This window comes from Osmia lignaria, chromosome 5, assembly GCF_051020975.1.
Source record: "Osmia lignaria lignaria isolate PbOS001 chromosome 5, iyOsmLign1, whole genome shotgun sequence".
Classification (NCBI taxonomy): domain Eukaryota; kingdom Metazoa; phylum Arthropoda; class Insecta; order Hymenoptera; family Megachilidae; genus Osmia; species Osmia lignaria.
In genome coordinates this window covers 3,915,856-3,931,981 of record NC_135036.1, presented here as the reverse complement: position 1 = coordinate 3,931,981, position 16,126 = coordinate 3,915,856, and the positions used below count along the sequence as shown (strand labels likewise).

At 31.9% G+C, this 16,126-nt stretch overlaps 1 protein-coding gene across 2 annotated transcripts in view; it reads right to left on the bottom strand.

Annotated features, from left to right (window-relative positions):
* Positions 1-15,735, bottom strand: part of LOC117609892 (uncharacterized) — a 70,101-nt gene extending 54,366 nt beyond the window's left edge. Inside the window, exons 1-2 of one of the 2 annotated variants that reach the window (XM_034336651.2) lie at positions 14,468-15,735; positions 9,540-9,823 (exon numbers count right to left, since the gene is read on the bottom strand). In XM_034336651.2, coding sequence (XP_034192542.2) covers positions 9,540-9,823; positions 14,468-14,549 — 366 coding nt within the window. In that variant the 5' untranslated portion in view covers positions 14,550-15,735. The remainder of the gene's footprint in view (positions 1-9,539; positions 9,824-14,467) is intronic. The other variant, XM_034336650.2, reaches the window with a different exon arrangement.
* Positions 15,736-16,126: the final 391 nt, after the last annotated feature.

The following is a 16,126-nucleotide window of genomic DNA, read 5'->3' as shown; positions in this document are numbered from 1 at the left end:
CCGAACTCAAATCGAGACTCGAAAAATTCGAAAGCCGGTGCTGCATTCGAAACATAATTTTTCAGACTTATCTTAAGTGTTTAAGTTCGAACGTGTTTTCATATGAATTTATGAAATTTACTAAATTGAATAATAAATGTTCTGTATTTTTTTTGATCAAACATGAAACAATTTAATTTTTTAATTTCGACTTATTTCTCATAGGTATAGAATCACCCGGTTTCCGGTTGCAAACTAGCGATCAAATCAGGCTTCCCCAGGGAAAGTAGTAGTAAAGGGGAAGTAGAAGTTCTGAAAATTTTAATTTTGATAATATTAATATTAAAAGTAATTAGGGACAAAAGTAATATAACTACTAATTATTAAATATTACAAACTTTAGTATATAATTGAGAAATATGAATAATATATAAATATCAATTTAAATTTACCGGTGTGAATATTTACACGCAAACAATAGGGCTAAATTCCTGTATACATGGGCTCCCTTTTGCTATATTTCATTTTCTCCGAGGATGCCTATGGAGAAGGGTCAAGCACCCAGGACATCACCATTTTTCTTGAAGAAGCTTGATTTGATCGCGAATACATCAATTATGACGAAATACCCGGTACATGTTAAATGTTTGAAAATTTCATTACTTGAATATTTGAAAAAATTATATAATTCTTTAAGTATTATACAGTGGTACCTCGGTATACGTCCGCTTTGGAATACGTCCAATTCGAAATGACAAATTTTGATCGGTATACGATATCAATTATTTATGTGAATTTTGCGTCATTTTTAAATAATTATCTCAGAGGAAAAATTAAGTTAATAATCAAGTAAGTTAATACAAGTAAGAATATCATATATAACAAAATACAACTGCAATACAGGAAGCAATAAAGTTTATTCCATTTGGTTTGTTAATTTAGAATGTATCATTAGGTTACATTTATATTTTACAAATTAATTATGTTAAATAAACTAGTGATTATTTTTTATAAACTTCTAGGAAATCGTTTAAATGCTGTTCATGACATAAACAGTGTTTAAATTATTTTACAACCCCATTAATGTAAGTATAATATCAATAGAAGCTTTTTTTTACATGAGAACGGATTAATCATTTTTCATTACTTCTTATGGGAAAGGTTGGTTTGGTATACGTCCTATTCGGTATAAGTCCAAACATCAGGAACGGATTAAGGTCGTATACCAAGGTACCACTGTACTAGCATAACTATACTGTTTGCTTTATTTCAGTAATTAGAAGAAATGTTCATAATTTGTTGAAAACGATATAATTACAAATCATATTAGAAGTTTATGTAGTTAAAATAATCGTTTCCTGTTTTAGTCTCAATTAATATGAAGAGCATGATTATGTTTTCGTTATTAGCATGACGAAATTATGCATGCTTGCTTTGTGTCGGCAACTTGAAGAACTGTTCATAAGTCGTTAAATACAATACAGTACTTTGCATTCTACTCGCAAATCGTGTTCGCGCTTTATTTGGCAAAAATAATTGCTTCCTGCTTTAGTCTTAATTAGTATAAACGTGTTAATAACTATTCACAATTAACTTTCTCTCGCAAAATACAATAGAATCGTAAATCTTGTGTTTCAATAAAAATAGGTAGATATCAATACAGTTAGGAGAAAATTGAAACCAAGTTTAGATTTTATGATAGATAGTTGTTAGAAAGTGTAACATAAATTACAAATTCTATGGATATTTTAAATTATACATGAGAAACAGGATTAACGGAACAATTTGAACCTACTAAAGAATAGTTAAATTTAAGCACATACAGTGGATCAAAAAGGATTTTAACACACTTTAAAACAAAAACACATTTTTAAATTTTAATTAGTTAACTTGGTAAATTACTTAGTAAACTTTATTAGAAGTAGATATATGCCAGTACTCGATTTATTCGAGTACTCAAATTTCGAGTCAAACAATGATCGATCGGTCGAGCCGAGTCGAGCGCTTGAATTTGCCGAGCTACTCGAAATCGACGAACTGCTTGAAACAAAAGCGAGCTACTCGAAAAAATCGAACTACTCGAATATTCGAGCTGAAAATTCATCTTCAAGTAAATCGAAGTTTTACGACGGCTCGAATATTCGAGCTGAAAATTCATCTTCAAGTAAATCGAAGTTTTACGACGGCTCGAATATTCGAGCTGAAAATTCATCTTCAAGTAAATCGAAGTTTTACGAATATTCGAGTAGCTCGCTTTTGTTTCAAACAGTTCGTTAATTTCGAGTAAATCGGCAAATTCAAGCGCTCGACTCGGCTCGAACAAAAAAAGCGAGTTCAGCTCGGCTTGTAAATTTCGAAAAAAATTTATGAAAATAAAACATTTCTATCTTCTCTCCCCCATCGAAACGAAAACTTGGAAAGTTGATAAATTTTCTACTTCTGCAGCTCCATCCGTGGCAATATAATAAGAGTCTGGTGTACCCTGTGTGATTTATGTCGTAAAGAATAATTTGAATAAGATGGATCCATGCTTTTAGCCGATGCGGCAGTATATTTGAACGAATTCCGACTGTCTGTTCACGTTACATAAATGGACTATTCCAATAAGGGTTAATACTGATGTTGTGAATACATGAAAAGGTAATTTTTATTAAAATTGTTCACTGTCGGAGGTAGCGCAATTTTATAAAATAATCAGCTATTTTCAAATTTACCATAATTTCTTAAACAGGAAATTTTTAAACGAGCAACTATTCTCACTCGACTGCATTTATAATTACGCTCTCCCTGCAACCGTGACTCGTTCAAACGTAATTTGCACTACTTAAGTCTATACTGCCTCTTATAGCGGGGATTGCCGCAATGAATTTTTTTACTTGCTCCGCTGATTTTCATGGTTTCTAACACAATATTAACTTATATGGAAATAGAATTATTCAAAACATGATCAAAATGCATAGCCTTTTCCATACATATAAACCCAAAGTCAATCATCGCGTCGTATTGAATACAAAATACATTCTGATTGTGAGACAAAATGGTAGCACATGTCAGATAATAATTATTCATTTAAATAGTTTTAACAAATGTAGCTTTATAATTTTACAACTATAATTTCCTTATTAGATTTGAAATAATTCTGTAATACCATTCCTTATCCTTCCAGTCTCTTTATTAAATTTGAAATAATTTTGTAATACCATGCTTTAAAACAAGATTATATATTATACATATTATGATAAGTTAGACAAAATAGTTAAGATAAAATAATAGATTCATACAGAAAATCAGAATTATTATATGAAAATAATACAGAACGAGTTATACAAATATTTAGTGGAAATTCTGATTTCTCTTATTTTACTTTACGTTTCAATAATATGATTTTTTAGATTATTTATTTCTTTAAATAATTGCCCACATAGAGATATCCACGTTTTTCGCTGGATCAATTTCAAATATTTGCAATTTCCGTATTTTTATCTTCTTTTTCTAAAAAAAGAAACAAATTTTTCATTAATTTTACATTATTGTTCAAAAGTTAGAATATCCCCCCCCTCAACGTAGTAAAATAAGTTACAAATGTTTGAACAACTCTAATAATTAATCAGATGCAAGAAAAGCAAATTCAATAACTGGGCCTACTTAATCAGTCGTACTCGTTCAACCACTGTGTCTGTTACCTTAGAATTCGTTTTTAGCCTCGTTTTAAAAAAAATTGGATTTTACAATTCTTTAAAATATTTATAAGGAAATTTGTTTATAGTAAGGGGAATGACTTTCAACAACTTTCATCTAAATATAATAAATAATGAATGTTATTATTAATACTGCAGTTAAAGTAGAAAATCAGGACTGCTTTCTAAAGATAGTCATATTTGCACGAGTGATATCATCATTATCCTTATCGTTAGAACGGCGGAAAATTTAAATCATTTGGTTTTTAAGAGGAAAGTTAGAAATTACATTTGTTGTATTCATTTTCCTAATAAAATTATATTTGTTCGGAAGGTGTTCCATGTAGTTATTTTGGTTAGATTAGATTAGGGTTATTTTTAAAAATAATGTCGCTATTTTGCTTATTGAATGATTTTAATTTTCCGCTATTGTTAATTGTTCCGCAATCGTTACGATCGAATGTCGAAACACTTGTATTATTCCGTACTGCCATATAGCAGAAATGACAGAAATAAATAGAAGTATGCGAGTACTCGTAATTTACAAACCGAGCTGAACTCGCTTCGATTATTCGAACCGAGTCGAGCATTTGAATTTGCCGAGTTACTCGAAATCGATGAACTGTTTGAAACAAAAGCGAGCTACTCGAATATTCGAGCCGTCGCGTCGTAAAACTTCGATTTACTTGAAGATGAATTTTTAGCTCGAATATTCGAGTAGTTCGCTTTTGTTTCAAGTAATTCGTCGATTTCGAGTAGCTCGGCAAATTCAAGCGTTCGACTCGGCTCAACCGACCGATCATTGTTTAACTCGAAATTTGAATATTCGAATAAATCGAGTATTCGCACACCTCTAGAAATAGACTCGACGTTTCACTGTTTCAGTGAAAAATTTAGAGTTTAGAGTTGTAGAAGATTCCAATGTACGTATTGCATTTCGTGGTAGCGATTTAATCAGTAATCATCGATTGATCGATTCGCCATTTATTCACTCGATAGAGTATAATGCAAACATACATAAAGTGTAGCAAAAATTATTTACTTGTTAATTTTTTTTTGTTTGGTCATCACATACTGTCCCGACTTTTAGTTACATCGATCTAGTCACCCTACAATGCTGCTAAAGTGTATTATCATTCACTATTTGTCATCTACAAAGTAGATCTCCCTGACAGCGACGGTGTGCTATCAGCGATGTACACAGATGACACTGCGTTCTTAGCGGAAACCCTTTTGTGGCATCACGACTCCTGCAGGAAGTAGTGAACAAGATAGCAGAATGGACAAAAAAGTGAAAAATTAAAATTGAATATTAGTGAATCAGTTCACAGCACGTTTACCTCAAAATATGTTGTATGCTCGAACGTCAAACTGTACAATGAATATCTCAAGATAAAAAAGAACGTCGTATACCTTGGTCTCTATCTAGACACAAGACTTATGTACCTACATGGAAAAATCACATAAAAATGAAGAGGAAACAACTGAACCTAGAAACGAAAAGCATGTCTACTGGATCCTGGGACTGAAATCACCACTCGTGCTACACAATAAACTACTCTATAAAGCTGCTATCGTTCCAAAATGGACATGCGGAATACGACTATAGGGATGTGCCTAAAAAGCGATATAAATATCATCCAATGATTCCGGAATAAGGCTTCAAGTATACTCTTCATAAAGACTTAAAGCTACAGAATTTTCCAAGTACCAATAGAAAAATTCGCAATAATACACAAAAATAGAAAGAACAATTACACTAATGAACTGGCTAAAGAAATCAGAAGACTTAAAAGGGATAAATCTATCGATTATATAAATACTTTCGATGTAAGTAAAAATACAACTGGTTAGATTTTTAAAGCTAGTTGTAAATATAATATGATAATAAAAAAATGTATCTTTCATCACACTAAAAAAGGAGACAAACATTAATGCAGAGGTAGGTTGAAAGTGATACAAATTTTGTTATTGACAAAATCGATAAAAGAAAGTATCTATTACAAAATTTACGATAAAAGTATAAAACACAGTTACAAAATTTACGATTCAGTAACTGGGTTCCATAGATTTATTTTTATTAGTTTCTATAGAGATGTATAATATATGTACATAGTATGACTGAATTGTATTATCTATTTAAAAAATGTTTTTTAAATTATGTATGTTTATAAAAAATGCTTGCAATTTATTGTACCGCAAACTATAATGTACCAGAACAATTGCAAAGGTGTTGTTAAATACCCCTGTATATATTATTAAATATACTAATAATAACAATAATATTTTATATCTTAAGCATATCTTATATACTTATGACTTTTTATATTAAACGTGCATAATTATTCACAGTCTAATAGTATCGGTTATTAAAATTGTGAGAATACGATATATTAATAGTACAGTATAGTATAATAATAATAAGAATAATAACCAAAATTATACTTTCTCTTTCGTTTTTTTAATTGGTGAATTATACTGAACTAGCTGCCCATGCCTGTCTTATAGGTCTGAACTCACCAACTCACTTGTGGAGTTCGTGGAGATGCCGTTTGCCATCTAGTGGATGATTCTCAAACTACACTCCAGCGGCGCAAGAGCGCGTGCGCAGTTGCAGGCGGTAAAAGCGCATGCGCGACAGGGATTCACATATCATAAATCACTTTTTTAACAGCATAATAACATTTTAATGGAAAATCGGTAGATTTTATTGTTATTAAACCTTCCGTGGACCATGAAGATGATGTAGTTAAAAGTTGGTAACGATTGGTTCAGTAGTTTTCGCGGTTAGCGGTTCCAAACGAAAAAGGGGCTGTCCTTTTATATAATAGTAGGATTATATTGAATTTGTAGTGCTAATTCATTAGTGACCTTCACGTCAATTAACATGTTAATTTTATCAAATATGTATTTAAATTATTTTTATAAAAATAGAAAAATCTTTTTCGCAGTAAATATCAAAAGGGATCTACTCACCATTTTAGTACAGACACACGTATTCCTCGGCATTAAGAAATTTTAAATCACAAACAAACAAACGGTATTGTTATCGCATGAATTTAGAAAATCATGCAGGAGATTTGTCCTTGGACATTTTCGTCGAGAGAAAACTGCAATTAAAAGGAATCACACGAACAAAGAAATCAGGAGACTAGAAAGTCGGAGCAGACCATACCGAATAAAGCGCTACGCCTTGACTTCTAACCGTGGTGGTTTTTCATCGGCTTGAAACAAGTCCAGTCACCGTACGGAGGTGCATCAAAGTCCGCGAGTGGAATCGCCATATTCAGTCAGTTACACCTTGGAACTCGTCGCGTTATCGGTAGTAGTAAAATTCATCGGCACGCCTATTTCGAGTTTATAACAAAAGTTTCCAGTTTCTGTTGTTCGTATAGGAAGCGAAGCTACCGTGGCTGCCCGCAATCTTCTCGCGCACGTGGAATTAATGCATACGGTGTATCGCTAATTAACACACGGCGTTACTGTTCGTGACGCTGTTACATCGCGTAGAACGGCTTACATTATTCTTCATATATTCCTGTTATCTTTCCTTCCTCCCCCACTTGTTCCTTTAATGATATCTATCTTTCACGATCAATGTTTGAACACGGCTGGTTATGCGTTAATTAATGGAAGTTCTATGATGAGGTTTTTTGTTCGTTCCATCCACTGCTAGGGATGGAATTAAGTCCAATATATACTAACCAATTCCGGTTAATTTTAATATAATGTTTGCGAAATTACACGTTCGTTTTGAATTAGGTATATGTACCTAATTCTCAGCAAGTATTTCAATTTTTTTTTAAAGTGAGGAGAAATACAGAATTGGAAAATATCGAATTTCTCACATGATCTACAATGGAGACTTATTGAAAAATTGATTTTTCTTTACTTAGATAATTATACGTCTAATTAATTTTAATTACGTTTACCCTTCAAATGACACGTGACTGATAAATATTTTCTATAGTATAAGTACATACATATCAAGAAAACAAAAAATAGCTTCTTCCTTCTTTGCTATTATTATTAATTCTAATACTCGCTTTGAGCCCCCTTTGTTGGATAAACTTGGTTAAAAAGTTGCAATTTATTCTAAATAAAATGAAAGGACATTTAATCGTAAAGAGAAATAATTATTTACAAATAAATAATATTAGAGACCAACCAACCATTAAAGAATTACATATTTTAATAATTTAATGATCTGAAAAGTTTAAAAGAAGAGAATTTATTTTTACAATAGCAACTGAAACTAAAATTTACAAAATTATAGTGGATTCCAAAATTTGGAAACTTTTGATACAATAAATGAATTTGGAACGGGGTCTCTAATCCCCCCTTGACCTGGCACTGTTTAAAGATAAGCTCTTTTTAGAAATATTTTTAAAAAATATTATTACAAAAACTATTTCTTCATTTATTACTTTCTATAATTTTCGATTTGTTTTTACACATATGACAGCGCAGGATTAAGGGAAGGTCTAAGGTGTTAATAGCTCCGGGCTCCACTTTGTCGCGAATTCTGTTATAAACCACCTATTTATTATGTTAAAAAAGATTGAATGAAATCTTTTTTTGCTGCTGCTATTTGATTGCATGTTATTTAATTTTATTTAGAATAAATTTTTAATTTTTGGGCCAAATTTATCTACCAAGGGGGCCCTCGAAAGTTTGATAGCCTTGGGGCCCCAGAAATATTAATTCGGCCCTGTATTATGATTCTCTTATCGAATACATATTTTTTATCCATTATTTCTACCTCCATGCGTCGTTATTGTTGTTAAAGTAATTCGTACTAATCTTGCAATGTGATAATTATAGCTGTTATGAATCATTAAATACTAAAAATATTTCAGGTTAATTTGTGATTATTATTTTTGCTAAACCTAGTATGTAGGTTTATTTGAATTATATTTTTTGGAGGAGGGAAGTTCGTGAATTAGTCATAACGTCTATAACTGGAAAGAATACATACAATATTGAATTAACAAATGTTTTCTATTTAAAGCTAATCATTTTTAATAAGAAAAAAGTGATATTATGGATTCAATTTTATTGATAAAAACAAGTAGCTTAATGAAAATCTTTGATAGTTAAATTAATAAAGTTACTTCTTTTAAATGTTTTACCTTCACTGTTTTTTACATTGATGACTTTTTATGACAACGACAAAATTTAGAGTATTTTAAAACATAAAGAAATTGATCTTTTTTTAATAATAGCGGCATAGTATACTAAATTACTCTTGATCAGAGAGAGAATTTCGCAGCAACAGTAGCATAGCTCAATATAGAGGTTGTTTTATAATTAAATGTGGGTGTACGATATTAAATGAGAATATTATAATACTCTTGTGGAGGTTTGATATCTTATCACACCAATTTAGTATTTTCTGGCATTTTTCTTATAAAACTGTAACGCTTCAAGATATTCAAACTAAAATTATGATTAATGAGTTGCAATTCTACTGTTGGAGGTAACAAAGAAAGTACTGTGTTGAATTCAAGAAAAATGTTTCTAAAAATTTAAAAGGTACCTAATTGTGTCTTGTATGTAGTGAAATTGTTGCAAAACAATCTGTAACGTTAAAAAGTTTGATATTTCTTTTTCATAGTTTTATTAACACAATTTGAATTATGTAATATATTAACCATCGGACGGCAGGCCATGGAAAGGGCGGCAATAATTGATCAACATTGATTTACAACATTTGCTGTAACTTCGTCAATTTTGAGAATGCAACGAAGAAACGTAGAAAAGAGTGTAGAATCTAATTAATCATTTTGCTAAAAAAGAGCCTGAGCATCTAGTGGCCCTTTTTGTATCCAACAGCACAATTATTGCAGTAAGTAAGGAATATATAAGCTGTTTAGCGCTTACCGGAAATTTGCTACTATGAGTCTGCAAATTAGCTGCCTGTTGAGACTGATTTGAGCTCTGTTCCTCCCCGTAAAGCGGTGGCATCCTGTATTCCGGTGCAATGGTCTGCCCAGAACTTCGAAGCTGGTTGTCGTCTAACGTGGCGTTCCTTTCTACGCCGGAAGTCGTCCGAGATGATTGCTCGGCTACCGTCTGCACCCTGCTCTCCTGTTGCCCGTTCTGATTCTTCTGATTGTTCGGCACCGGTTTCGGTGGTGGTACAGGCTTGTAAAGTTCCTCCTCATCTGGAATACATATTTCGTTCGAAGGTAATTATATTTTCAAGAATCAGCTTCTGAATAGTCGATCAGTTTAACAATACCTACATAAAAACCACTTAGGTATAAGTTTCCACTTATTTGTATAATTACATTAGAATAATTTTGTTAGACTTGTTCAACTAGATCCATTTTATTTCAGAAGAGATATTATTTACTTATTTATTTATTTTAATTTAAAGTCGCATCGACAGCAAAGGTCATTAGCGACTTAGCCCGACAGGCTTACAATGTTAGTGGTATATAATAATCATAAATGAGTAATAAATAATATAATATAAATATAAATAAGTATAACTCTAATATACATATAATGAACATAAGGTTGATTAATGCGGTGAGTGGCGTGTTGATATTTATCCTCAGTTGTCTATCATAAACTGTTAAGAATTCCTATGTTGTTGCAGAATGTAATTATTGTGTCCTGATACTTAACTGAGACAAGTGGTTCCAGAAGGGATATTGTCTTATAATTATTAAAATTATTTAAACGGTGTTCCTTATGTCAATGATCTAGTTATAAAAGGCAACAATTAAAAAAATAGATCTTTTGTATTATTTATATCATAAAAAGAAGAAAATGTGTCAGCTCATCGTAGGTGCAAAACATGAAAAAATCAACAATTTCAAACCATGTGCCATTGTTGCACAAATTCAAACTCTGCTTATTCGCAGCATATAAGGATTAACTCTGTACAGAACTAATTATTTATGAAATAACCATTTCAAGAGGGCAAGCGAAATTCTGTGATGATTCAAATTACTCCAAAATGTGTTATTTATGTTAAATTAGAGTGATATTAATTGGAATTTTCAAAGCAACATTAAATTTTGAAACGGAATTTTCTCAAAACACTTCTCATAGCATTTTGAGTTGTTGCCTTTTTAAACTGGGCCGCCGATATGACGAAAATAGAAATACACTAAAATCTCGTTAAACCTAAATTGAGTAGGTTTCATCTTATCGAAGTTTTCGTGTAAGAATGGTTTAACAATTGAAAATTCAATTAAAAGAGGTCTCGTATGAGCATTCAAAATAAATTCAATTTTTATGGCTAATAATAAGTATAAGAAACATTATTACACGACTAATTTTAAAGAAAAAGTAAATAGTAATTTGTATTTTATGTATCTAGAAGGTTATGTATTATTATTCCAAAGGATTTATTATTTTCTTTTGTATAAATGCGTTAATAGGTCAATCAATACGATTTTCAAACAGTGATGCACCCATAATTGTTTGATAGAAGAGTCAAACAAAGTTTTTTCATACCTTATTAACATCATAATAATATTAAATTAAATTTTTTAAATTTTTGTTTATTTTTGACAACGTGATTAAAAATTTTTTAAATATTTAAATATTTATTAAAGAAAAGATTTTTGATAGAGTGGTCACCTGAGTCTTCTAAACCTTATGGAGTACGTTTTCCTCAATGTTGCAATTATTGTGCTAATTGAATATTGCAATCATTTTTATTGTGAGATCTAAGTAGATACATATATGCCAAATTGTAGTTCCAAAACGGTAAAGGACAGAAAAGATTTTTATTAGACAAAATTAGTAGCGCGTGAAACATCATGTGATATAATGTGTCGTTCCCGAAAGTAGAGACGTTTCAAAGATTCTAACGGTATATTGTTTTATTGTCAAAAACATTAATGTTAACACTTGTCAATTAATAAATAAATCTACGACGAGATTATATGAAAGGTATTTTTTCTCCTATATTATTCTCCTATATTTCTAGTCAGTAACGCAATTAGGACGAGTCACTTCATTCCCTTATTAAGAAATTAAAAAACATCTCTTTTTAATAAATACTAGAATATTTTCGAAAATTTCAGAAAACATTGTTGTAAATAAACCGAAATAAAAAAAAATTTAATTGAATATTATCACGATACTAACGATAAGAAGGTAGACATAAAATCCCCCAAAATCTGGATAGTTATGGTTGTGTCACTGGTTTTGATAGTATTTGAAAGCGAATGCAAACGGTTTCAGCTTTGTGCAAGATATCATATTATTAAATTTTCCTACAACTGGATAATCTATCCAAACCTTCTATAGTGTGGATCATTTTAATATCAGCAATAGTTTGTTTATAAATCTTATCTAAAAATAGTATCTACTGGAAAAACTTTTGTAGATTCAATTCTATACCCAAATTCCCTTTTCTAATCATAATCAATTAATTTTTCTTTTATTTCAAAACTGTAGGTTGAAATAGTGTACAAAAAATTCGAAAGCCTTATTTTTCACAAAATTTGTTAAATTATTTTATAAATATTGAATACAAGCTACAATAATTCTAACAATTTACATATATGTACTTGAGAGCCAAACTAACCCAATTACTTTGTACAAAAATCGAAATAGTTTATATGAGTATACCTTCTTTGTTTAGAATGCAATATAAATATATCTTTATACTTCTTATAAAATAAGGAAAGAACAGTAAACTGATGTACGTACATAACTGAATTTAAAGAAATAAAATACTGTTGGATTAGTCTGGCTTTCAGGTACAGATACTATCGTTGAGTGCTTGCTATTTCTAATGTTAATAATAATCAAACATAACAGTAAGAAGTGTGATTAAATTCTATTGTTTCAAACAAGAAACAGTAGAGATACAAAAAACGTATTACATTAAGCCCTAATGAAAGAATAATTAGTGTGTGAATTAATTGTATACAGTTTGTAATTAATGCAGTGCTTGGTTGCATATAAAGCTGCATTTAGTTCGAGCAAACTTTGATGTATCCACCATAGAATTCTGCTCTGAGTTTAGATGTCTTCTTCTTTAACAAAATAATTAGCGTTACCGTAACGGAATTAATGTCTATTTGTAAATTGAAATTAAATCATGTTCCCTGTACGCTTTGTTATATCAGAAATCATGAGTCGTTGCGATTGTCTAATTATGAGTCGTAATGCTACTACTGTTTTTTTATCCATATCCATACCAACCTATTTATGTCATGGAAAACTTACTGCTGAATGAAAAATTCGTTCACATTAGATTCATTATACTCATTGGGGTAACTTGGACATTCTTCTGGGGTAGGCCCGATCAAATAGAAATTTTGTAATTATATAATTTTTTAGAAGATCTGAAATTTTGAAATTTTGAAGATTTGTATGAGATGTATGAAATCTGTTTCCGAGAAAATTTACTGGGTGGGAGGATTCTTCGTTGATGCTATAGAAAAAGTTTCAAGTTAATATATTGTTCTTACTGGGATAATCTACAGTTTCACAAATAATATTTATAATATTTTTGGAACTCCGTTTTCTTTTTTCCCAGAAAAAAGCGTACGTTTATTGCACTTTCTTTAGAGATCAAAATGTTCGTTTACGATACTGTTATGCCAGGATACATAAAAGCCAATGATTTCATTGATGAATTGTCCATTGTAACTTCCAAGGTATGTAGTGGAAGACAAAGCCAACCAAACATTACTAACAGATCGTGCCTACGCAGAACCGGTGGCAATAAATGAGAAAATGATTCAACATGTGATTAAATTAATGAAGCAAGTTCTTCCAAAGATAAACATCAACATTATATCAAGAAATTTGTTTTTAGAAAGTTATTACTAACCAACAACCAGTAACTGACTTTTTGAATATGTAACACGCTACATTTATTTTAACACTATAACTTCCGACGTTTGATGAACACTAATTTCTAAATTGAAAATAATACAAAAAATTAAATAAATACAGGGTGAAACATAATTTAATATGTTTCCATTCTCTATCTCGACAATAGTCAACATATTCCATACATATATCCATTCTCTATCTCGACAATAACCAACATATGTACATTCCAGGAAAAATACCTTAATAAAATTGTTTAATTTAAAATAAGAAACTAGAAAACAGACATTTTGATCCCTTTGGTAGTTCTAGTGTTAATAATCATTTTCCATTGCATAACGTCTATTTCAATTATATTTAAAGTTAATAAATTAATTTAAATTTTCTAACTAAAAAACGGTTCTAATTAAAAAACAGTACGAGTCCAATAGTTTTAGTTGAATTGATAAATATTTATAAAAAATGTTTAAGCATAATTTTGGTCAGTACAACTGTTTTGGTTGGAGTAGCACTATAAAATTAATTACGTCAGTGGCACACGGAAATTAATTTTTTAATTGAAGAGCTAACTTACCAAAAGCGCATTCTATTCGCGCCGTCACAATTGTATTACGACGAGTTAACTCGTCATTCCCAGTTAAAAAGTTAAAAATGTATCAAGTTTAAATTTACGTGGGTCGTCTCCAAAGTTCCATGACGAGTTAATTCGTCATATGCTTCGGAGAAGCATTTTCCAGTGACGAGTTAAGTCGTCATGTGCTTCGGAAAAGCATTTTCCAGTGACGAGTTAACTCGTCATTCCCAGTTAAAAGTTCAATTCATCAATACAATTATATTATAATTTTATTCTAAATAAACGAAAGTTAGGTATTTTTCCGTCAACTAGAATATATTGTACCATAATGTTATTATACCATAAAATAATTATTTTTGTAACGTAATTATAAATGAGTATATCGAGTATCCGAATGTTAATGTCAATCAGTATATTTCTGTACCTTGGTTTTGATTTTGCCGCCTGAGACGATTCTCCTGCTTAACTTTTCGAACCGTGGTGGCCATCGCGTGTTGGCTGACCATTTCTGAAGAATACTCTCGCAAATGCAGCTAAACCCTCTCTGTCAGTCTCGACAACGCCTCTCTGATTTGTTATATCTTGAACAACGTCCCATATATCACTTTGTCACTGTTTCGTCGAGGAACGTTTTTTTCCGATACTCGAATCGATGTTTATCATCGAGAAACACTCAGGGCATCGAAGTGAAAGTACCTCCTCTCTTATTTCGCAGAAAATGCTGAAAATTAACCGCCAACCGTGAAACTAACATAAGTAATAAAACGAAGCCTCGTCGTCTTGCGCATTTTCAACTCTTTCTTTTTTCGCAATCAAAGTCTCTTTTATTCCATTTGTCACATTTTATCATCGAAATTGAAGCACTGAAATGACGAAACCCTAATTTAATAAAGTCATTTTTGCCACGTTACAAGAATGTTATCCTTAATTCAACAACCACTGTCGCCTTCTGTGTTATTTCGAAAAATTTCATAAACATATTCCAGAATAATTCAATCTAGAGCTTTGATATAAAAAAAAAAATTTAACACCTCAAACGCGAATAAACGTCTGAGGATGAATTATAAACCGAGAAGATGAGTAACGTAATAAAATTTCATCTCGTTTAATTCCACTAGTTGATGACTCTCCGAGGTTCATTTAATTATCGTAGTCCTCCATTTCGAGGTAAAAGTCTAGTTCTGTTACGTTTCCTTGCCATCCCGTTGAAACGATTAGAAACGAATAAACCGAAATCCAAACGATTCGGTTTAGTTTCGATTCGAAAGATCAACCAAAACCATCGTTCTTCGACACCGACGAAATTGCACACAATTTTCCTGTTCCCTCGAAACGGAGTGGAAACAGTAATTCTCGCAGCACAGGAAAACGTCGCGAAAACACATGCGAATCTCCGGTTGGCGCGAATTTTCAACCCTTCCGAGGGAATCTTTTTTTTTTTTCACTCTTCAGGTAAGTAAATTGGCGACGTTGATTCGCGAGGAAAGAAAGAACAGCGAGGTCGAGCGACTGGCAAGAGTTTCTCCCGTTCCTCGAGTTTCTTCCGTGCACGCGCGAGTCACGAGCGGGAATGCTGCGTACCTAGCGAAAGAAGCGGATTTTCCACGCGAGCGGAACACCGATCCACGCTCGGGCCCTTCTTCCACGCACTGAAAGAAACTTAAACTTTCCATTGAGTGAATGCCCGGTTCCGCCGTTCTGACTTCACTTCCGGTATCGTCCCACTACTACGAATAAGAAATCATTACAGGCGATGGCCGGTGGGAGTGAGATCGTTGGAGAAAGAGACAATCGCGTTGGAAGAAAGACGGTTGAACGAAGCGAGAGGAGAATCGAGGGAGGGAAAGAAGAGGGATAGACATCGGGATAATTTATTCCGCGTCCATACGCAGACGGGCTCCATGGCGCGCGTCGAACGAATATCAAACTGCTCGCTCGCTCGTCGCTGCTGCTACTACCTCGACGCGACGATCTCTCGATCTTCTTCGATAGTTAAACCACTCACTGGCTGAAGGCAAACTAATCAACTCCGTTCAATGAAAAACTAAGGGAAAGCGATGATGTTTCGAGATTATTTTTTAAC